Source organism: Phoca vitulina, unplaced genomic scaffold (genome assembly GCF_004348235.1).
Source record: "Phoca vitulina isolate PV1807 unplaced genomic scaffold, GSC_HSeal_1.0 scaffold4, whole genome shotgun sequence".
Lineage (NCBI taxonomy): Eukaryota > Metazoa > Chordata > Mammalia > Carnivora > Phocidae > Phoca > Phoca vitulina.
The window spans coordinates 35,199,349-35,224,544 of record NW_022589707.1 but is presented as its reverse complement, the minus strand read 5'-3'; the positions used below and the strand labels follow the sequence as shown (position 1 = coordinate 35,224,544).

General features: G+C 43.6%; 1 protein-coding gene and 1 non-coding gene across 2 annotated transcripts in view; both read left to right on the top strand.

Moving 5' to 3' along the window:
* Positions 1-22,639, top strand: part of NPSR1 (neuropeptide S receptor 1) — a 146,213-nt gene extending 123,574 nt beyond the window's left edge. The window contains 6 exon segments of the mRNA XM_032401196.1: positions 3,984-4,000; positions 4,003-4,059; positions 16,774-16,832; positions 16,834-16,861; positions 21,506-21,686; positions 22,549-22,639. Coding sequence (XP_032257087.1) covers positions 3,984-4,000; positions 4,003-4,059; positions 16,774-16,832; positions 16,834-16,861; positions 21,506-21,686; positions 22,549-22,639 — 433 coding nt within the window.
* On the top strand, positions 1,362-1,467 carry LOC116631168. The gene has a single exon (XR_004299115.1). It is a non-coding gene; the product is annotated as a U6 spliceosomal RNA (small nuclear RNA).
* Positions 22,640-25,196: the final 2,557 nt, after the last annotated feature.

Sequence of the window (25,196 nt, the reverse complement as noted above, 5' to 3'; positions counted from 1 at the left end):
TCATCAGGTGCCTGGGACAAAGTAAGTCCTCAAATACATATAATGAAATGAATTAATTAATAAGGAGAGAGACACTTTTGACTAGGGAGTGTCCTTAATACCCCTGCTAGAAGAGGAAAAAAAGGCCTTGTTCAGTGAAACACCAACTCCTCCTACCTGTCTTCCCTATGCTTCACCTCGAATGAGACCTTCAGAGCACAACTGGACACAATCCTCAGGCCCCATATGTGAAACAGAGATGGAGCCTGAGATCGCCTCTGGCTCTGAATGTCTATGGTTTCAAGATTGTAATGCATGAAGTCCCCAGCCTTGTGCTGAGTCCTGCAGGGGTGGAGCACTTACAGTCTGAGTGGAATGCTGTCTGTTGTGTCTCATAGGAAAAGCAAAGGTTTTGTTCTGTTTCCTGGACACTTCTTACACATAATGCGGAGCCAGGACTAAGGAACCAGGTTCAGGCATCCTCCTAAGGCAGTCCTGCAAGGTCTTTCTCTGCCTTGCCTCTCACTCTACCTCCATCATGAGCTGCCTCTATAAAGGAAATAAGAGAAAATGGGTCTGTGTCTGGATAGTCTCCCATAAAATCAAGAACTTAGCCAGCCAATTACAGATAAGCGATATTTTCTTCAATCTGGATGATCTTTCAGTTTTCAGATTTCTGAGAAGCTTGAAGAAAAGCTTCATTTGTTGGGAGAATGGAAATAGGTCGAAGACATGGAAGAAGTTAAAACAAGAGAGTGGAGATGCTATTCTCTAGCTCTGTTTCTGAGAATGGGCTATGTGTAGGTCTGCTGATCTTTAGGACATGACCACCACAGACAAGACTCAGTGTAACTGGTGTTATACCAGCATGGAGGCCCCAAGGAAGTGGGAGCTAGTTATCATTGAGGAACAGGGACAGCTTAGAAAGGTTTCATAGCTAAGTGATATATGAAGAGTGGGTTTAAAAATGCATTTCAGCAAGACAGCAAAGCAGACACAGAGAGATGAAAGGCACTGGAACTCAGATTCACCCAAAGTCAACCACATATGAAGCATGGAGTCAAGGTTAGTTTTGTCAGCCTGCTCCTGTTGGCCACCCCTGTTGCTGATATGGAGAAAGGTCATTGGGAGACGGTGGGGTGGAGGGAAGCAGGATGATGATGGTAAAGGTGAGGAAGGCAGAGGCAGATTGTGGGAGGTTTGGATGCCCTGCGTAAGAGCCTGGATGTCATCTTGTAGGAAAGTGGAGACTCTGGGGGGTTTTAAGCCAGAGAATTACTCTGTGTCCTAGAGCTCCACCTTGATGGCAGCATGGGCATTCAAGATAGCAGCTGAGTAGAGGCATTAGAAGATCACAATAATCAGGCAAGAGGTCATAAGGGGTGCTCGTTTGGGGAGCACACATACTGAAATTGGAATCATACAGAGATTAGTATGGCCCCATATGAGGATGATATGAACATTCATGAAGCCTTCTTGAATACTTTTAATGGGTACTAAGCTTCAGTTGGGGAAGATGAAAAATGGAAGAATGGAAATGGATGGTGAAGATGGTTATGCAACAATGTGAATGTACTTCATGCTGCCAAACCATGCACTTAAAAATAGTTAAAATGGTAAATTTTGTTATGTTTGTTTTACCACAATAAAAAAACCCTATCAAAATATTAAAAAAAAAAAAAAGAGTTTGTAAGGATCTGGACTGATGCTGAGGAGCAGGAATGGAGAAGAAAGAACAAATCATGGAAACATTTTGAAGGGACAGACCATAAAACCTGCTGATGAAAGAAACAAGGAAGAAGAAGGAGACAAATATAATTCAGAGATTTCTCTGATGCATAACTGTTCTGCTCTGAGCAGTGGCCTGATTTGGGTAATAAAGGGACACCCTACTTATTAGGAGTTGCTTTCCCCTTGCCCGATGGATCCTAAGGAGATGAGGCAGAGATGACTTAGTCCCAAACCCCTAACACATAAGACCTTCCTTAATTTTCCATTGTGTATATGGCTGATGGCCAATAAATATTTGAATTATTGATTGATTTAGCACTGGGATTGCAATTCTAATACATAATTAATGTTTCATACTGGCTGTAGCCTTTCCTTGTAGTTCATTTACCTGGGGAAAAAGTTTCTCTGCTGTAACAAATGTCCAACTTAAGGTAAAGAATAGACTCACAAGTAATTTTTTCCTCATTTCTTCTTTAATGTAGACATGCAAATCCCAGAAAAATCCCTGGGCAGGTATATGCAAAGAACTGGGGATGTTCCAAAAAGACTCCAAGCTCACCTGGAGCACTCAGAGGGGTTCACTAAGCAAGAATGGGAAAAGCAATAAGGAGCAGAAGGTTTTTAACACAGTCATTAATTAGGTTATATTCTAAAGATCATTAAAAACAATTAGTGCTTCGTCAGCCACTGCAGACCAGGCCTCTGATTTTGTTTTAACCAGTAAATCTCAAGAGGGAAGTTTGTGCTATTCTAAAGTAAAGCAACGCTTTGTCCCAAAGTTTTTAGTTGAGGTTCTTAATATATTGGAAGCATCACGTAACTAACTAAAGAAGAGTATAAATTTTTATATTTATCAAAGGGGACAAAAGACAAAATTTCCTGATGCTTTTGAGTCATTAACACTTTGTTTTCCTGTTAGGTATAGATTATGTCATGCTACAGTAGGTTTGATATTACGTGAAAAATGGGGAAGAAAGAGGAGAAAGAAAATGACATTTATTGAGTCTCTGCTAATTTCCAAGCACTGTGCTTGGCATTTTCAATGTTGTCACATTGGATCCAAAAAAAAAAAATTCATAAGAAGTTTGTGTTATTAACTCCATTTTAGTGTCAACAGAGGCCCAGTGCCTTAGTCTGTTTTGGCTTCTGTAACAAAATATTACAGACTGGGTGGTTTGTAAACAACAGAACTTCAGTTCTCACAGTGCTGGAGGCTGGCAGTCCAAGAACAGGGCACCAGCATGGTCAGATTCTGGTGACAGCTCTCTTCTGGGCAGCCGAATTCTCCTTGTGTCCTCACATGGCGGAGGAGGCTAGGGAGCTCTGTGGGGTGTCTTTTATAAGAGCACTCATGGCCTAATCACCTCCCATAGGCTCCACCTCCTACTACTATCACCATGGTCATTTACATTTCAACATATAAATTTAGGGGTGGTGATGCAAACATTCAGCCTGTATCAGTCAGTATATTGCTTATCTATTGCTGGGTAACAAATTATCATGAACCTGGTTACTTAAAACAACATACATTTATTATCTCCAGGGTCTGTGGGTCAGGAGTCTGGACATGGCTTAACTGGGCATGGCTTACTTCTGCTTAAGCAAGGCAACCAACAAGGTGTCTGCCAGGGCTGGGGTATCATCAGAGGCTCAACTGGGGAAGGATCTTCTTTCAGGCTCCCGGGGGTTCTTGGCAGAATTAATTTTCTGCTGTAGGACTCATGGTAGCAACAGAGAGAGACACTAGCAAGACAGGCATTACAATCTTACACGATCACAGACATTTATCACCTTCAGCCCAATGCAAGGATTAGAAGCCAGTCACAGTTCCCACCACACTCAAGGTGGGGGGGGGGATATCACAAAGGTATGAACACCAGAGGCAGGAATCATGGGGCCACATTAAAGAATGTCTAAGGTCAAGGTCATACAACCAGCAAGCAGTAAAGCTGGTTACAAATAAAAATATTTCCGATCCCAAACCCTAAGTTTGGATTCTAATCTCACCTCTACCTCTAACCATCTGAGTTATCTTGGAGAACCATTTCACTTCACCAGATTCTAGCCTCCTCAGTTAAAAGAGAGGTAGCTGTAACATGCTGGGATTCTATAATCAGCAAGGATAGGGACCAGGCATGGTTTAGAGACCCCCCCCTCCCCCCGGCCATACTTCACACTCAGGTAACTGGGAGTGGTCCTCTGTATGTGTCCTCACAGTCCTCACAGTAGGGACCCACCAGCCATGTTAGTATTACTTCTGGTCCTTTCCACAGTGCCATCTATGCCATTGTGATCGAACCATTTGGATTAAGAGCAAAGCCCACGAGACCGTGATCTCCAACTGCTTGGGTAAGTCTCTAATCGGCATTACCCAACTCTTGGGTAATTTTGCTTCTGTAGTGGTTTTTCTCTAGCAAATCAGAGCTTGGGCTTTGCCTGAATACAACAAGCCTGCACTCTTCTATCAGGACCCAGCTAGCAGATCAGACCCACCAAAGGCTCTCCTGGCAGGTACTGCTTCTTCCATGTGACCTCCCTGAAGACTCAAGAAGAAAGAGGAGGGGTGGACTTTGGGTGCCAGGATCCAAAGGTCGCCCCGGTTTCTTAGGCCTGGCAAAGAGGAACACCCTGGAAGACACTGGGGTGAAAAGAGGTCTGTCCAAGGAGGACACATTCAGTGACGTGTGAGTGTAGACATTTCTACTTGGCTTGAATTTACAGATGGAGAAAACTGCCATCCATCCACAGAACAATCCTGGACCCTAAGCCAGGCAAAGCATGGTCAATGCTTTCCCAACACACCATCTCACCCCAGAATGAGCCTGAGACCACTCACAATAGCCCTTCCCCAAATTCTGCATCAGTAAACCTTAGTGCGGAGCACCTCCCCCATGGCAGGCACTGGGCCCTGGAGGCCTACCCTGCCTCCCAGGCCCCCACTGCTGCACCTGCTGGAGACCAACCTGGAGAGAACGCAGTGAACCACATGCCAGAAAGAGAGGGGCCAGGGCTCCTGGTTTTCTATTTATTATAATGCGACTAGTTCTCTGCTGAGGCTCCCCACCTCCTCCCATTCCTAGTACACGCATGCACACATGCACCCCTTCACACACCCAGTCTCTCACACCCACACTTACATGCTTATACACACCCACACATACACACTCCCTCACACGCACTCACATGAGGACAGCGGGCTATAACACGGAGGTCTGGAATACAAAAGGCTGGTTTCTGTTCCAGATGTGCCACCGAGAGCTGTGCCACCTTGCAAAGTCATCTAACCTCTCTGGCCTTCATGAGCTTAAAATACGGGGACAGCCTAAATGGTCTCGAAGCTTCCTCTTTTCAGACTGTTGAGCTAGTACCTTTACTGGACCAAGACCATGCTCATTTTTCTCCCCTTTGAAGCTTCTTCTCCCAGTGTGACGGAAGGAAAGTCATAAAGATTCCCAAGTGGGCACTAATCATCTGTGTCCCTTCTCTAGGAGAATTGGTAGAGACGTGTAAGTCTGGGTGTCTTCATCTGAATTCAGTTCAGTTCTGCTCTGTCCGCCACATGTCGGCAGTGGTACAAAGGCCTGGGAATGCCTGGGGAAATTTTCAAATGCGCCCATACCTGGAGACCACTGCCCGAGAGATTCTGATTCACTCTGTTTGGAGTGAGGTCTGGCATCGTTACTTTGGGAAAGCTCTTCAGATGATTTTAATGTGCAACCAGGTTTGACAACCTCTCCTCCAGTGGGAGACGCAGTTCCAGGCAGCCGACTCCCACAGTGACTAACGACAGTAGCCCAGACGTGTGTGCAGGCTGCTCAGAAATCTTCCACCCATGGAATACCTCTCATTCAACTTGTGACTCATTCCGGCTTCCACGCAGATCCTCCACACAGACTCCCTCACACCAGTCTAGTCTCTGCACCCTGGTTTTTCTAGAAGAACAAGAGCAATCCAAAAGAATAAATACAAATGCATTCATTTTATTCATCGTGAGTGGCTTTGGTTAAAAGTCAGAATATTTGTCTGAAAAAAAAAATGGAGGAGGATGTCCTTCCTCTATCAGATATCAAATAAATATATTAAATACTATAATTGTTGAAATAGGGTATCCCTATCAAAGAATTACATGAAGAGGGGACTAGAACAGAACAGAAGCTCTAAAGGAAACCTTACGAATTTAGGGTATGATAAAGTGCTTCAAATTGATAGAGTAGTAGAGATTGTTCGGTAATTAGTGTTGTTGAGACAATTTATTTGGAAATAAATACACTATAGTCCTACCTCATACGCCACAAGGAAATAAACTTTTTTAAAGATTTAAATCTAAGAGAGAGAGAATGGAAAGAAAATATAAGAATCATTGTTTATAATCAGGAAAAATGGGAAAAGTTCTGAATACCTGCAATGAGGGATCAAGTATAATTATATAGACATACAATCAAATACTACAGCTGTAAAAAGTATTGTGTTGTATACTTATTGCAATAGAAAGATGTCTATTATGTATCAGATTAAGAAGGAGAAAGTGATATCACTTTTATAAATATATGAATATATAATAAATATTAGAATATGCATGTGCATATACAGATAGATGATAGCTAGCGGGATAGATGGATGAATAGATAGACAGATAGATAGATAGATAGATAGATAGATAGATAGATAGATGATAGATAGATAGAGATATATAGATATAGATATATCATAAACTGATGAATCCTTAAACATTCAAAACTTACATTCTCAGTGAATGGGTAATGACCAAGATCAGATGAATCCTGATATATAGGTAGGATGCAGAAGCTACAAGCAATAGGGAAGTACCCAGAGGTTGCTATGAGTGATACAAAAAATGCCTCTGCCTGCCCTCAGATATCTCCCTGCTGAGCCTTCTATGATGCCTGAAATTTAAACCAATGGAATCAGTCCTTTTTCATTAAGGTACTATCTCTAGGAGAACCCAGGAGCAGTACGTTTGTAGCCTGGGTTGAGTAATGTGCACTATACAAGCATATACTGATCAAGTTGTCACTTAGAGTGCATGACCCTGATTTGATGGTGGACAGATCAAGTGTGGTGGGACCAGAGGGTTTGGGAAGGTCCAGAGCTTTGGGTTTGAAGGGGAACAAAGTAAAAAGGGGGGTTTCTTAGTCTGTTCAGGCTGCCATAACAAACTGCCATAGACTGAGTGGCTTAAACAACAGAAATTCATTTTATCACAGTTCTAGAGGCTGGGAAGTCCAAGATCAAGGTGCTGGTTGATTCTATTCCTGGTGAGAGCCTATCCCTAGCTTGTAGATGGCTGCCGCATCCCTCTTGTTGTGTCCTCATATGGGGGTGGGTGGAGATTGAGAGAGAAAGAGCACCTGCTCTGGTGTCTCTTCTTGTAAGGGCACTAATCCCATCATGAGGGCTCCACGCCCATGACCTCATCTAACTCTAATCACCTCCCAGAGGCCCCATCTCTAAATACCATCACACTGGGGATTAGGGCTTCAGCATATGCATTTGGGGAGGACACAAACACTTAGTCCATAAAAAGAGAGAATCAGAAAAAAAAAGACACTGTGGAAATAATTGAAGACCAACCAAATGAGAATAGACAAATGCTGTTTATCCAGAGCTTGCGAAAGAGTCATTGCAAGGGAGTCAGCCACCATGCCTTACATATTGGCAGAGACTCAAAAGCAAGCAGAGGAGTGGGAAAGCTTTATAGTGGAAAAAGGGAAGACTTCAGCTGTGCCCTGGCTGGTGACTATTGGCATGGGAAGCTGCAGGTAGGCTAACTAGAAGCATGGCATCCCATGTGGTTGGTTAGGGGTATATATTTGGCTTCCTCTGATTGGTTTTAAGTTGAAAACAGGGACAAAAACTAAAGAAGCTGTCAGTCATTAATCAAGTGTTGACCGTTTGGGGTAGATTTTTACAGGTCTTACTGGACAGGGGGAGAGAGACTGACTTGCCACAAATTTGACTTGTACACAGTAGGTTGGCCTTCTGACCTGATTACTATAGATAATGGGTTGGTTTCCTGGCCTGGTTGCTGCAGAGTGTGGGTCAGGGCTCTGTTTTTATACATGGTCTGGCCATGATCCATTTGTTTATTCAGTCTATTAACACAAGCTGGCGAGACAGAGGAACAGACAGAACCTCTCCTGCCAGCCACTTCACTAAGTTCTTTCCATACTGTATCTTCTTGAATCCGTACACAACGCTGCAAGGCGCATTATCATCTCTCTTTTACAAATGGAGGACAGGCGTGAAGGTTAAGCACATACGATTGACCAGAAAGCCTGTTTTCTCCCCAATACCAGGCTGCCTCTCAGAAAGAAGGACACTGAAGAAAGGGAGGTGGTAAATGACTGACACACACACACACACACACAAAAGAGCTCAAAGTGAAAAAACCCAAACCCTGGCTCTTTGGCATGGCTTCTCTTCCACCTGACTCCCTAGAGTTTTGCCTTGAGAGCGCTATTCTGGCCCCAGCCCCTGAAGTATTTTGATTTGAAGTCTTTAAAATCTAAAAGGTGGCCACCACTGGTCAAGGGCCCAATTTTATCTCGGTAGGCTGAGGTCTTCCTATACTGCAGATTTAAATCAGGTTGGTTTAAACCCCTGTCCCGTGCTTCTTGCCAGTTCCAGGAGGCTGGCATGTCCTGTGCTCTCCCCCTGAGCTGTCACATTCACCTACCCCTCCTCAGAGTGCTCTTCTGTTCCCTCTGCTCCTGGCCCAGCAAGCATGGGATCCACATCACTTTCCTTGAGTTTATCACTCCCAAGAGTAAATAAAGCAAATGTTGAGGTGATGAAAGTTTTCCACATCCTATCAGCTGCCCCCCACCCTTTTCCAGCAGGCTTTTCACCACTGTGGTTGGGCTCTGTCTCTCTCCAGAGTCCCCCATATCTCCCTGCTACTAGAATTTCCAGTCCCTAAACTACTGGCTTCCCCTGTCCTCCAGTCTCTGAAATAGTACAAAGCCACATAGAGAGCAGTTTTCCCACTGGTATACAATATGTTATTACCCTCCCCAAAGGCGAAAATGGCTACAGTCAATTTTTATTCTTTAATACAAGTCTACATCTCCATTACTGGTATTTTTTTAGTTGTCCATATTAACACCAGTGAGCCCCTTCTAGAATGAGGAGCAGATAGTAGTGTCAAAAGCCCATGTACTCTCTGTATCTGATTCATAAATGGAACTCACCTGATTTTCTATTTGTTATTACAGCCAGGCAGCTATGGAGTTGGCTGGTAAATAGATCTCCAGTGGTGTTAGCATGCCAGGATTATTGCTCATCAACAAGGGGACATCGGCAATGATTAGTATGAACAGAAGCACACTGTGTAAATACAGGCTGCAAAAATCCAAGCTCTCATTCGTTTATGAACCACTCTTCTTACCGGCAAGTATGTCTGTTTTCTCTACCTCAAAGGAGGACAGAAAGAAAAGAAAAAGAACTATTTAATAAATGATCTAAATACTTTCCCACAAACAAGTGCGGAAAGCAAGAAGTAGTGGGGATGAGATTTTCAATATTATAGGGAATCTTTCATAAACAGGCATGCTTTTGATGCCTAGGGGTATCTACTTCTGTAAAATAGAGCATTTAACTGCATAGGGACGGGAGATGCCGAGGTGCGGCCACAGAACGCGCAAACCTATCTGCGCCTGACTGCATTCGGCCATTGTGCCTTGGGAGACGTGGTACGATCCATGGCACGTCCAAACTGCATTTCAAATTAAGTGAGTCAGAATGAGGTGGATAAAAAAGCTTTGGATTAGGGACTGGGTTAGAGTCCTCTTCATTTCTAGCTAAGTGAATTTAAGATAAGCCCATTAACTGCCCTGAGTACCTTTCTTCATCGGAAAATGTAGGCAAAATGGCTTCTCTACCTATAACGACATATAGCAAAAGACATAAAGAACTTCATGGAAAAAAAAGTAGAAAGATATAAATAAATGAAGCTTATGACAAGTTCATGGATAGTAAGATTCAATAGCTTGAAGATGTCAATTCTCCCCAACAATCTACAGATTAATGCAGTTCCTGTCAAAATTAAAATGGGACATTTTATTGAGCTTGACAAACCAATTTTAAAATATACGGGGAAATTTCGAGAGCCAAGAATAGCCAAACACTCCTGGAGAACTAGAACAAAGTAGGGGAGGTTTACTGTATTCAATATTAAAATCTATCATAAAGTCAGAGTGATTAATAGAGTATGGAAGTGACACAATACAATAGACAAATAGAAAATGAAACAACCTCAAAACAGAACCTACACGTATATGAAAACTTGATCTATGTCAGAAGATCATAGGGAAAGAAATAAAACTGGCTCTTTACCTCAATTTATAGGCAAAAACAAATTCCAGGTGAATTGGAGACTGAAATTTTGTTAACTTTAAGCAGAGCAAAGAGCAATTTTATTTAAAAAATGTATTTATTCATGAACAGCAAAGAAATTGCAGTTCGGGACAAGCAAGGTATGGCGAACCTTAGGCAAGTCTAAAGAGAAGAAGGGAAGGTGAGCTTTTACTAGGTTTTATTAGGTTTTATGAGGAACCTGGGGAGGGCTGTTCTGAACAAAAGGTCACTGGAGAACGAGAGTTCCAGGTGGCGATGGTTTCTCACTGGCAGCGGGTGGTGGTTGGTGCCTTGGTGCTGGAGCAGGGAGGGATCTTCCTTACTTTTCTTAAAGGCAGGAGACAAATTCCTGTGTGAAAAGTGAGCTCCCTTGTCAAAATGATTCTGTTTCTTCTTTCTGTTGGTTGGGCAGCCTGCAGGGAGTGGTACGTGCAAGTGAGCACCTCACTTCTGACTCTGTTTTAAGTGAGGTTTCCTTTATGTTCAGGATATATAAAACTTTTCAAAGAAAATGTAGGGTGATACCTTTATGACACTGGGATAAGGAAGGACTTCTTAAACAAGATCCAAACAAGATCTTTTATGTTAAATCATAAAAGAAATGATAGATAAATTTGACTCTGTTAATATTTAAAAAGTCAAGTACAAAGTGGGAGAAGTTATAAAAAGATGAATATAATAAATACGTCACAGAGATGAAAAGTACAGCATAAGGTATATAATTAATAATGTGATAACATTGTATGGTGACAGATGGTGACCACACTTAGCATGGTGAGCACTGAGTAATGGATAGAATTGTTGAATCAGTATGTTGTTCACTTGAAACTCTTATAACATTGTATGCTGATTATACTTCAATTTTAAAAAACATATACAACAACAACAAGAGATAAATAGAAAAAAATCAGCAATACACAAACAGGCATTTCACAGAAGGGAAAAAAAAAGGAATAGCCAAAACTAAGATTCTCAACCTCATTGATGATCAGGAAGATGCACATTTAAACCTCAGTTAGATACAATTTTCTACCCACAGGATTAGTAAAAATGTTAACATCTGATCTTTCGAAGTGGTGAAAAAGATATAGAGCTCATGGTTTATTTGGCAACATCATTCCTCAAAAACGTGGTAGACTTCTGATCCATTTGCTTTCAGTCAGTTTCATGTGCCAGGAACCATGTCCAAAAAGTCTTTCTTAATAAAATTCTCAGGTCTGACTTGTTTCTTTTCTTCCTCATGCCATCCCTGTCTTTAACTTAATGGAAGCTAGGTTGAAGCCATCGGAAACAATAGTCAGGAGGCCACATCCTTAGTCTCATCTTTGCCTCAGAACGATTCTGAATGGGTCTTTGCTGGTTAAAACTTCTCAATGTTATAACTTAATTTGGGGATCAGGGTCTGCTCCATTGGCATAAGACTTGCACACTTAGAAGGTATACACATTTGCTTTAATGCTCCACTCACATTTCCAGTTTGCACCAGGTCATGCAAAGTATGTATCTGTTACTATCAGGGGCCAGAAAGCAATGGACACTTGCAACTCTATGAGATCCCAAATTGTAAGACTTTCTTTAACTTCCTGTCATTTTTGTTCATAAACCAACCAACTCTTGTCTGAATTCATCTCTTTTTTCTAATACCTTGCTAAACACAGCTGGTAGCAATCAACATACACTATTAACATTCTATTTACCAACTGTGATGGCTAATTTTATGTGTCAACTTGAATGAGCTAAAGGATGCCCAGATAGCTGGCAAAACACTATTTCTGGGTATCTGGAAGGCATTTCTAGAAGCGTTTGAATCGGTAGACTAAGTAAAGATGTTCTCACCAATGTGGTAGGCATCATCCAATCTGTTGAAGGCCTGAATAGAACAAAAAGACAAAGGAAGGGTAAATTTGCTTGAGCTGGGACATCCATCTTCTCCTGTCCCTGGACATCAGCACTCCTATTCCTGGGGCCTTGGGCTAGGACCAGGATTTACACGATTGACTGCCCGAGTCTCCAGCCATTGTGCTCAGACCTACACAAACATCTTCCTTGGGTCTCATGATTTGTACTTGGACTTAATTATACCACCAGCTTTCCTAGTTCTCCAGCTTAAAGACAGCAAATTGTGGGACTTCTCAGCCTCCACAATTTTGTGAGCTAATTCCTATAATACATTTCCTTTTATGTATATCTCTATGTATTTCCTATTGGTCCCATTTTCTGGAGAGCCCTGACTGCTAACCCAGCCTTGTCCTATGGGCTCCAGGCTCAGTAGGCACACAATTTGACTTCCCAGGCATCGTATGTGATGGTTCTATGAAATGGATCTCTAGTGTCCCAGCTTCCAATATCAATTTCCTTGCCACCTGCTGCCAGCCGACAGGCCAATGCCACATGTTTTTGATTTTTGTTATGATAGCATTGCATATGAGATACCAACTTCTGCTTCAGTTAAGGAAACACTAGCTGCTATATCAAAGAAACCCCCAAATACAGTAGCCTTAACAAAGTAGAACTTTGTTTCTTGTTTAAAGTCCAATCGACAGTAAAAGTCAAAGGGAAGGGCCCTGCTCCACACAGTCATTCAGAAACTCAAGCAGGTATAGATTCTGCCGCACTTAACAGATGGCTGTAAGATATCCTTCAGCATCAACATCCAACAGTCAGGGGTGGAAGGAAGAGAGAGAGGAGGATTACTCAGGTGGTTTATCTGAGCCAGGCCTGAGAATAGTGTCCATGGATTCTTCCCATATTCCCATAGGTAGAGCTTAGTCATATGACTACACGCCGCTGAAAAGAAAAGGCTTGCTGGACAGCTCACCTGTCTCTGCCACAGTTATTTTAGGTCTGCCAGGCTTCCTGGTTCCACCTGAGCTGAGGAGCTGAGGAACAGAAAAAGCTGTGAGGTAGGTGAGTTAGGTCATACCTCCTCATATCTAGCTATGACCTCTGGTTTGTTAGAGGGTCAAAAAAACCCCAAGGGAAGGTAGTGGTCAAAATCCCATAGCTAAGCAGATGAGACCTAATGCACTAGAAATATTTAACACTGAGGTTATATTTGTAGATAAACAAGCTATCAATGGTCGGAAATCAAAAATTAATTTCAAATTTTAAAAATTTTACAATTCGGGCATGACTGTTAAAAACGTTTAAATTTTTAAAATCAACCAGAAATACATAGACTTCCCAATATGTGAAAAAATATTTATTTTAAGACATCCCCGGGTAGATTTCCTTGTTACAAACAAATCACCTGCACTCATTATAAGCCCAGAGATGACATAGTCCCCTCCCGACCAGGAATAAATTCTGTCTCATTTAAAAATCCCAAGATACCAATTGCTCCCCTTCAGGCACTCAGTTCACAAAAACAATGGATTCCCAGCGGCTCAGCAAGGGGCATGAAGCATGGCGAGGTAAGGAGCAGGAACTGGCCCCTTGGAGACTAAATGGACAGTGTGGGCCCCCACTAGGGTTGCATCCGTGAATTAAGACTGCCTGAGGCAGCATGCTGCTTCCAGTCCCGAATCTAATGGACCTGCTGCCTCAAGGCTACCCCAGCTATTAATGCGCAGGGATGGCTGGATTTAACTGCTTTTTGCTCCAGCTCAGCACCAAGGCCTGGGTGGAAATAATCCTTTTATCTCCCAATAAAGGAGAATTACTGGCATTTTGTAGCTCAGTTCTTTTTGAAGAGCCATCTTTAGAAGCTGGAAGCTTTGCATTTCCTAGAGTGGTCAGATTAGAGACGTTTTTCACTGATCTCATTGGGAGATCAAAGGGCAAGTAGTTGATTATATTGTCACCCAGTTGCCCTGTGGAAAGTACTGCCAGGTTCCATTTTAAAAAGTTAGAGCACAAATGTCATTCTCAAGAACTTTTCTGAAAAACCAACCAAGTCTTCACAACCATATTGTTTCAGAGCCAGCTGTTACTCCAGCAAATGGGGATATTTTGAAAGGATATAATTTGGTCAGCTGTATTTCTTACTTGCCTCCCCTGGGTAAAATCCTTCTGGGAGAATTTTTGGATGTATATAATTCCTATATACAGATAACAATCTAAATGCAGTAATACTATCTGTTCACTTCCATAAAGGCAGTCCATATACATCCTGAATTACTATTAAAACTTTATTCATCCCAATTAGTAAAGGAATTGACATTCTCAGCATAGGGCTTGTCATCTTAAATACATTATTTTGTTTTTATCTTCAAAACTCTGAGTTTGGTGCAGGGCGCCTGGGTGGCTCAGTCGGTTAAGCGTTCAACTCTTGGTCATGATCAGATCACGATCTCAGGGTTGTGGGATCAATCGTGGGATCCAGCCCCGTGTGGGGCTCCATGCTCAGTGGAGAATTTGCTTGTAAGATTCCCTCCCTCTGCCCCTTTTAAAAAAGCCTCTGAGTTTGGTATTTTATGCCTTGTTTTTTAAACTGGGAATCTGAAGCTGGAAACGGTTGGTCGTTGCCTAAGGTTACACAGCTGGTGATTGGTAGAGCTGGAAAGTATATTCAGGTCTGACCTTGGAGCCTGTCTCCTTCCCAGGAGACCACCATGGAAATCAGGGTTTTTCAACCTTGGCACTATTGGTGTTTGGGACTAGATAATTCTGTTTTACTCTCCTATGCATCTAAGGATGTTTAGCAGCATTCCTCACCTCTACACACTAGATGCCAATAGCAGCCCCCCTCGCCCAGCACACTGAGACAACCAAAAATGTGTCCAGACATCGGCAAATGTAACCCTCGGGGGCAAAATCGCCCCCAGCTTAACCGCTGCGGTAAATGCTTCTGCAACGTTTGCTTCCTTATGCCATGAAGTCTTGTGGTTCTGTGAAATGCACAGAATAATTTGAAGCCCTAACAGTTCCTAAGAGTGGCTTCACAAGGTATACATTAAGAAAGAAAACACCAGTTCTAATTAGCATTGCAGCTTATTGAACATAAAAGCTTCTTCCTATTATTCCTGATAACCGTTTGTCCTCTCCAGTGAGTAAATGTTCACACTGTGGAAAGACTCAGAAGATTCAGTGGTTTGCGGTCGCCTCAGAAATTCAGCCCAGACTCCCTGGGAAGACGTTCTAGATCTTTCCACTTCGGCCTCAGTTCTCCCCGCCCCCCGAAAATCAATATCCTTTTAAGCTCCAACCAAGTGAGGTGACTCCCCCATGGTCCAAATACATCTGACATTTTCTGCTTTCCACGTCTTGGGTGAGGACACTCACTCTGCTTCACGTGTCTGTCCCAATCTCACTCCCACACCCCCCAGTTCCACCTCTGGATTCTCTGCATCTGCCCTGCAGCCTTCCCCGCATAACAACGGGGGATGGCTCTCTCCCTCACAGCTGGTTTTCCTCTCCCTCATGTCAGCCAGGCTTGTCCTCACCCAGGACAGTGTGTGACCTTTCCTGCTGGACTGAAACCTCCTAGAGAACAGGAACTCTATCTTAGCCTCTTCTGTTCAGTCCTTACCTTTTGGCAGATGTGCCATGTTGGTCAGATTGGGCTGGATTAGACTGGAGAGGGTCTAGAATAATACTGCAAAGATAAACTTCAGACCAGTTTCCCTGGGATTAAAATAAATTTCAAATGTGGAATCTGAACACTGTAGTGAGGACAGACAAGCACAGCAGTGTACAACCATCCTGCCCCACATGACAGGTGCCCCGGGTAGGCCTTTGACATGGGCCACTGCTAGGGTCGTGCTCATTGAGCCCCAATCAGTGGCATCCAGCTAAGGGTGCATGGGCTTGGCATCCCATCCCTGCTTCCCTCGCTAAGGGTGTACTGGGGCAAGGTTGCAGGCATCCACAGGAAGGGCACCTTTTCCCAATTTTCACAAAGGCGCCATATTGCCTGGCAGAGGCTCTGACAGTGAAAAAACTCTTCCGCAGTGGCAAGGGACCCTGCGTCCAACATCTCCATTCCCAAATGTACCATCTACACACTCCTTTCACTAAGAGCTATCACTCTGAATTCTGTCCACCCTAATCAACTTTTATTTTACCACTACTTCTTAACTAGAGAGTGGTTTGTATTCATTGATTCAACAAATATATATTAATCACTCACTAAGTTTAGAGGATACAGCAGTGAAGAAAACAAAGTCCCTGTCTCCATCAAGCTTATACTCTAATAGATTGGTATACACACGTACCCCTCGTGTGTTTACCATCAAACAACAGCCCACGTAGAATTAAATTATATATTCAGGTTCCTACTTGGGACAGGTTGTTTTGTTTTGTTTTGTTTTTCATATCCCTGGCTTGAGCTTTTGTTGAGAGTGGATCTTCTGAGTTAGATGAACGAATTAGTCTGGGGTAACCATTCTAAGAAAATGGCTTTGCCCTAAGTTCCTGAAGTGACTGGATGGGTAGCTCAGCATTGCCCCCTGGCTAATTCCAGGTCACAAGGCTAATTCCAGCTTTGGCTGATTCAGGGCATTCAGCCAAGACTCTGGAGAAAGTCTGGATGTCCCAATGCATTTGCATTTTATATTAAGCTGCAACCTGAGCAGTTTCTAGCATCCGGCTCAAAGCCATCTTTACTCTGATAATACTCAAGGAGGTCCTCCCAGGCAGAGGTGAGCAGGATCTAAGTGGTCCCGTGAGAGCTGTGGATCTAACCTGTGATGTTCCTGTTGGCAAAAACACCACTCCATTTCAGCATTCCCCGTTCTGTATCTCCAGATGGAAAGCTGTGCACCAGTTACCACCGAGGGCTCAGCTCAAAGGCAAAAATCAAAGCCCATCAAGTATAGCATCGTCATCATTCTGGGTAAGCAAACTCCCTCCTTGTGTTGCAGAACTGTGTGAACATTCCAAAAGCAAGCTTGTCCCAGGAGCTGGTGGTGGAGAGCCCACACAAGAAAGGAATTTGTCTGCAGGCACTCTACCTTTGTCTGACCGGAGAGGAATGTGTGGAATTTATCCATCCACCTGTGTCTCCTTCAAGGGCAGACAGTGGTTCCCGATCCTTCCCTTTAGGACTATAGTTGCCCACCAAGACCATGGGGTGTGGATAATTTGGAGAAAGTTGATTAAGTCATAACTAGCTGAATGATGCTCACAATTACCCAGTTGACCCTGTTGCATTCTCTGAGACATATTCTCCCCTAAGGCTGAAGTTTATGAGCAAAGAAAGACAGAAGTGGCATTCCATTTCTTCTGGATAATTAATTGCAGGGTCACTACAAATCCCTTCCTGATGGCCACTTGACCTTCTCCCCTTTCTCTCTACTCCTAAGACCCATAACATCACTTCATCTTAGAAAAAAAAACGGTATTTCTAGAGCACATAATATGTGTCAGATTGGTGTGTATTCTTTGCTATTCTCAAACCTTCGAAGCTTCCTCCCCCTTACTCCCTCTTAGTTAATGACCTTGCTTCATATTTCACTAAGAAAATACAATATCAGAATAGAACCCCTTCATCCTCCCACCTTCGCATCCCTCGACCTATCTGCCTTTCTACAATGTGCTCTGTCTTTTCTCCTATTCCGGTGGATCAACTAGCACTGCTTCTTTCTAAGCCCAGAATGATTGCTGGAGCCCCGAATCCCATTCTGTGCTGCCTCCTCAAGAATTTCAGCCCTCTCGTTATCTCCCCTCCCCAACAGGTCTCCCCTTAACTGGAGGGTATGCATGTAAATATTGTGCAGGAGGCCGCTCGGTGAACTCCTCCGAACAGACCCACTTCACCACTCTCTTCTAACACAACTCCTCCATGTTTTACCTCTCATTCTCTGGAGCCTGTTTCCATCCGCTTCCTCTCCTGTCACTCCTGAAACCACTTTCAGCAAGGTCATCACAACCTCTAAAAGGCCAGTGTCAATTCTCAATCTTCATCTTGACTTGTAAGCAACATGTAATCAGTTTCTCTTTTTAAGAACACTTCCTTTGCTTAGAAATTCTATTTATGATTTCTACTTGAGATCTTGATTTGTATTTCTGATAAGCTTATCATAGTCAACATGTCAAACCGGAAGTCTTGGCATGTTCTCCTCCCCTACACAAAGTAACTCTTCCCCCAATTGTCCCTATTTCAGTAAATGACACCATCTTTCACCCAGTGTCTATATCAAAAACCTAAGGGTCATCTATCTGTTGTTTTTCTATTTCTCAGACATCCCACATGACTAGTGCATCAGCAAGGCCTGAAGACTCTACCTGCAAAATAGCTCTCAAACCCAACCAGTCCTCACTATCTATCCAACTCCTGTCTTAGTCAAAGCTTCTACAAATTTCTGCCTAGAACATTATAACTGGTCTTCTCTTTATTCCTTTTCTGCAAAACAACCAATGTGATCTTTCAAGATTGTAAATCAGGTATCATCACTATCCTGCAAACCCACCTTTGGCTTCCCATTACATTGGAATAAAACCCTACAGTTTTATTGAGGGATAGATGTGTGATCTATCCCTCAGCCAGGTCTCCAGCCTCACTCCCAGCGCTCTCCTCCTTGCTCATTTTATCCCGGTTGCATTGGTCTTCTTGCTATTTCTTCAAAATGTCCACTTGTTTGCACCTGGGGGACCCCGTGCTGTTTCCACCACCTGAAATACTCTGCTCCAGATGGCCTGGCTCCCTCCTCACATCATTTTGTTTCCCAACAGTGCTTCCTCCTCAGCCAGGCCTCCTTCACAAGTCTTAAATAGCCCTCCTCTAGTCTTTACCCGGCCGTATTTTTCTTCCTCCTCCCACTTCTACCTGAACATTTTATCTGTTGGTCTGCTTATTGTCTGTCCCCCCCACTGGTTTAAATCCATGAGAGCAATGACTTTTGCTTTTGTGTTCCTTATATTATTATCACCAAAGCCTGAAATAAGATCCCACATACACTAGGTGCTTCATTAATATTTGCTGGGAACAAATGAATTAGGATATGCAAGAAGGAAAGGGATTTGTGCGATTTTCTTTTTATGTAGCTCAAATACTTCCCTCCCTACCCCTCTGGCAGCTCCTGGGAGCCCTAAGAAAGCAGGCCTTTTGTCTTAGCTGCGTATCAGATCACCGAAATAATCAATCTCACCTTTTTGAGATGCCATTGCAAAATGCCAAACAGACCAGGCGCAGAGGGACTTGGCCAGCAGGACAGAGGCGCAAAACAGCAATGCAGGCAGAGCTGGGGCGAAAGCAGATACAACCACCGGGGCTCACAATCCTTTCCCAACAGCTGATCAAGTAGCGCAAAGATTCTCTTGCCTTCGCAGACGGTCAGAAATAGAGATACACATCCCCTGGATGTTGAGTCAGGACATAAATGTTATACATGTGTTCCAGAGCCAACATAATTATTTGTAATCAGGAACCATCTGCTCAGACCCCGAGGGTCCTTTAGTCGGAGAGCAGAGAGGCCCCCAAGAGGGTCAGCCAGTGTTAACAGCCCAGTCAGACCAAACCAGCCCTTCCTATAACAGATATCTTGGAATGCCCCTTTACCATCCTGAAATGAAATGTATAATTAATACTATCCACCTAACAAGTCTTAAAAGATCAATATGTAAGAACACAAAGGAGGACTAGAGAGAAAATAATGTATAATAAAACAGAGCAGATTTCAATATGTAAATACTTGGCCACAGCTACACCAGAAGAATAATGAAGTAGGCAGCTAGATGTAATAACAGCTACAAAGGAAAATCAATACAGGTGTGTTTTCATAAAGACATGAAAATAAAACAACATTGCTGTCAGGGACTTGATTTTCTGAGCAGGTAAATAAATCCTGCTAAAGTTCTAAATTAGAAAAAGTAATCTTTCCTCCCTTTGCAAAGGAATTGCCTTTCTGGAAAATTCACTATTTCTTAAAAATATTTGTGTTCATATATAAAATAGAGTTAGGTTTCCAGACTGGAGTAATTATAAACAGAGTTTTCTGCTACATAAATGCTCACTTGGACATTCAAAGGACGTATGGGACATGGGTGGGACGGCCTGCCCCACACAGAAGGACTAGTATCCCTGGGCAAACCAGATTCCCCACCAACCCCACACATGCACATACATAAACATGCACATTTTTTTCAAAATGCCCCCAAAAGGCAATTTTGCCCCTTCATGCCCCAGAACCACTATTCTAGGCCAATGCTAAGCTTAACCACCAGTGCCCAGAATGCTCAGTGGTCTTTGTGTTTCAGTTGCTCCTCTTTAGTCCATTGCCAAGGCCTGGGGAATAAACACACGCCAGTCAAACAGTTACAGGGGAAAGTAGGCCCCTGCAAGCAGATGGCGAAGGAACCCTGACTTCTCTGAGGAAAAGTCCTATGCGTGAGAAAGGGGGAGAGGGAGGGTGGAGAGGATGTAGCAAGAAAGCAGAAGAGGACACATCCATGTCTAGTCAGCCCCAAGACTCTTTACCTCGGTGCATGTGGGTATTAGTCCAGTTCCCCAGAGAAAGAAGAGATATACATGTATGTAAAGAGAATTATTAGAAGGAATTGGCTCACATGATTACGGAGCTGAGAAGTCCCAGGTTCTGCAGACCCAGGAGAGCTGATGGTGTAGTTCCAGTCCGAGTCTGAGTGTGAAGGAAGGCAGGAGAAGAACGATGTCCCAGCTAAAAGGTAGTCAAGCAGACAGCATGAATCCTCTCTCACTCAGCTTTTTGTTCTATTCAAGCCTTCCAGGGATTGAAGGGGGTCACGCACATTGAAGAGGATGGTCTGCTTTTCTTAGTCTACCAATTCAAATGTTCATCTCATCCAGAAACACCGAGAAATAGTGTTTCACCAAATATCTGGGCACCCCCTGACCCAGTCAAGGTGACCCATAAAATTCACTATCCTACTCTGGATCTCCCCATATACCACCCATTTCCTCTGAGGATTTGGAGACAAACAGAATCAGGGGCTCACACACAGACTGACTTGGAGAGGGGTAGAGGGCAGCTATTTTCTGGAGTGGCTGACTTAGAAATGGAAAAGAAAATTAAGAACATTGTGATGAAGCCAGATTGTGCTTTGAAAACATTAGGCACCACCTTTTCCCCCACCATACCCTAAAACCAGGAGTCACTATTGGTCAAAATGCTTCCTGTTCTTTTGTTTTGTTTTGTTTTTTTCTCATAGAGCCTCCAAAGAGTTTTGCTGGTTTTCCTTTCACACTATGTGAGATGAGAAGCTGAGGCCATGCCGAGCAGTTCCCAACCTTTCCAATAGGACTCACAAAAGGGGTCAAATTGAACCCTCCCTTTACAAATTCACTCAACTCTAGCAACGTATCTGTGGGCTGTGTACGCATGCATGTGTATATGTGCGTGTGTGTGAGTAAACATGACGTTAACATTAACACACAATGTTCTAAATATTTCTGAGAGATCTCAGGTGCTAAGGAACCTCCTATTTGGAGCTCGACTTGGGGTCGCCACTGAAAGCCCCCTGGCTGAGTCTGCTACGGTGCTAACGGCTCTCTTCTCCCCAGCCTTCATCTGCTGTTAGAGTCCATACTTCTTCTTCGACATATGGGACAATTTCAGTCTTCTTCCAGACACCAAGGAACGCTTCTATGCCTCTGTGATCATTCAGAACCTGCCAGCCTTGAATAGCGCCGTCAACCCTCTCATCTACTGTGTCTTCAGCAGCTCCATCAGCTTTCCCTGCAGGTAAGGGGCACTCCTGCCTGGACCAATGCAGATAGCCACTGTACTTGGACTCCAACATGTGTCTTTTCAGGTAATAGTTGAGATGCTTGAGGGTCAGAAAGGCTTGCTAGTGTGACAAATTCAAACCCAGGTTCAGGTCACGCTCTATGCTCTTTCTACTATACCACCTCACCTGCGATAGCAACCATCTTAATCAGGTCATGCATAGAAGAACTTTCTTTTGCTCAGAGCTTCCCAACATGAATTTCCTCAATACGATGCTGTGGGGATAGCAGGACCCAAAGCATTATTACTATGTTATAGATAAACAGATGAAGGCTCATGAAGGTAAGTGACATTACTGAGGTTATATGAAAAGTAAGTACCAATGCTGAAATTAGATCCCTCCCACAACTACTCAGTCATTTTTGCTCTTTTGCAGCTGTTTTACTGCATAAGCTACGGAGAGTAGGTAGAGAGATCCATAGGAGATAGAATAGTAAAATGGTTTAAGGCTTGGGTTTGATGCCCGTGGCTAAGTTTCAAATCCTACCATTGCTGATTCATAGCTACGTGTTTACCTTGAGCAAGTTATTTAACTTCCATAAAACTCAGTGTCCTTGCCTATAAAATGGGGCTAGTAGCAGTGCCTACCCAGGCTCTGGTACTGACCATTGGGAAGGAGGGCTGTGAGGGGTGGGGAAGGAAGGTGTGTGTGGGGGCGGGAGGGGAGGTCGGGGGGGAGGGGGTGGTATCACATGCAAAGTGCTTCAACAGTGTTTGATCCTCAATACATCCTCCATAACTATTATTGTTTAACATCCTTACTTCCCTTTTCATCAGGTCAAATTATTTTTCCCTCCCTGATTTATTCTTTCTCTAGGGAGCAAACATCACGGGATTCCAGAATGACATTCCAGGAGAGAACTCAGAGGCACGAGATGCAGGTTCTATCCAAGCCAGAATTTATCTAGACTCTGGGGCAGTAGGATTGCTAGGCCGAGCCCCATCAGCAATTCTGGATCCCTGTCACCACCTTGGGTGTGTGCATGGAGCTTGAGCTGACTTCTCCATCCTGTTCCTTCCATCACTTGGGAGATGCACAAGGCAAGCATCCTAAGGAATGAGTGTCCCCTGCATCAGCAAGTACTGGCCAATGTGAGGTCACCAACTATTCATGCCATCCAAGAAAGATGCTCCTTCCTTCCCCGCGATTCCCAGCCCTCCTTCCCACTGGTCAACACCAGAACCCAATGGACAGAGGCATCTCTGGCCCAAGGTCCAGGCTTGGGCAAGCAGAGGGGACTAAAGAAGTACGGTGGTACTACAAGAGTCTTCTAATTACAACTTAAGATGTAAATAAAGACTTGTTGAAGCCTAGATTTTCCCCCCATTTTTGGATTGGCAGTTCAGCAGTTGTAGCCAAGAAGATATTTACCCTTAAAATGGCAACAAGTTCACTCCCAGGCACAGGTACGTTGGGTCTCCTCTGCGCGGAGCGTCAGTTTGCAGTTGGGTGTGTTGGCAGCATCCCACCTCACAGTCCTGTTGGATCAATCAGTGATTTGGCAAAAGAACCCAATGCTGGCCCTCTAGAGGAAGGTTAAAATGGAGGGGTACTTTTTCTGATGGGAAAAAATAATAATACTAAAAAGTCATGGGCCCCAGACCTCCCGTCTCTGAGAGTTGGGACCTGGGTTTCACATGTCTTTGGGGCTCCCCGACAGCCCCTCCCTCGGCTTTCCGCATTTGGGCCACTCTGGGCTCCAGTCCTCATCCTGCAGGGTCACCTCTTCCCCTCTGACCTCTCTGAACCCTCTCTTTAGTTGAGAGCTGAGTCCCTGTGGCTTTTCCAGGCACGATGTTCCCGTAAGCTATCGGTTTTGCACATCGCAGCCATTGTCTATCTAACACCTTGGCCAGAAAGTGCTGGTGGGGTTTATTTTGACAAGTCTGGAGTTTGGTATTTATAAGCTTAATCCAAGTGAAATATGACTAAATGTTTTCTAGTCAATTTTTGCCATCAGATTTTTTCCTAAGTGGAAATGGCATAATTTAATTTGATTATATATACATCCCCACCCACGGCTCTGGAATGTGCGTGAGCTCCTTATTTTTAGCCTCACATATATTCTTGACATTAAAATCTCCTTGGCAAAATCCTCCTTCCCAGAATTATTCTGAGCTTAAGTCTTTTTTTTTTTTTTTTTTTGGCCTACCGCGCTAGTGGAGTCATTAAAATGTGCAGTATATTTTAATAGCACTCCAGTCCTCATTATGGTGTCAACCCAGAAACTGCATGTTTAAGGTCACAGTGGCATTTTTTCCACAAACTCTCTTACCAATTCCTTCTGTCCTTAGGGAAAGTATCTCTTTAGGCAGAGATCAGACTCCTCAGTCACCATCTCTCTGAGAATTATTCTCTGGATTGAGGAGACTGAAAAATCTAGTTTTATGTCGACACAATAGTTCTGAAGGCTGCCTCCCTTTCTGTCCAGCCAGCTAAATGTGAGCAACCCCGGACGGTTTGAGTGGTCGAGAAGTACTTTTCAACATTTCACTTTAAATCAGGATGTGCCGCCGAAGACCCACACAGAATCATTGCTAAAATAGCTGCCTGCATGGAAGCCAATTAACAGAGCAAAATCTGGCAGGTGTCCTGGGTGGCAAAACAGGGGCCTGGGTTCTCCTGAGAGATGCTTTCAATCTCTGTCAAGTTCTGGTCTGCGAGAGACATTACGTGCCTACCTCATCCATCAGTAGAGTCTGACAGTGAAGGAGAGAGTGGAGTGAGGGGGCTTTGTGTTCTTTTAGAAACTGGGAATGCGATTTTGTAGTTTGCTCTAATGCCGTGTCTCTCATTCCCCGAGAAGACTGGACATCAGTGAGATAACAGCTCACATTGCTATAGGAGAAGGTGCCGCTAAAATGAAGCTTGCTTTGTACTGGTGTGGATTCTGGAATCCTCATCTCCCACGTATCTGCTAAGCTTGGGGAAATCCGATTTAAACATTATGGGAACACTGGTAATTACTAGTCTTCTGACCTTGGGAAAAATCATTTAATGTCTTTGGGCTTCCATCGTCTCATCTGAAAGATGGCAACAGAATAAGGCTGGAGCAGAGGATCTTGCAGGTTCTTTATAGATACAGTGCTGAGACCAAAATGGTTTAAATGACACCCAGAGAGTCAGAACTTCTGAAATTCTTTCCCCAGGGGACCAATGACTTGGTGACTCAACACTGAGTCATTTGCCCTTTATAACTTCCCCATCTATGTATGAAGTCAGAGAAACATTTCCCAATCGAGAAATACAGTTTGAGCTCCTGGAGAAAATGAGAAGCTTAGTGCTGTGATGTCATTGTGGGGGGCTGTGGACGCCCAAGTGGGGTCAGAGAAGCCAGCAAGGTGCTATGCCAAATAAAGATGCTTACTGCCTACACCGAGGTGTCCCAGAGATCTGCGGTTACATTATCTCATAGCTTCGGGCACAGGTGAAAACTCAGGATAACAAGAGTAGGTGTGCTTAAT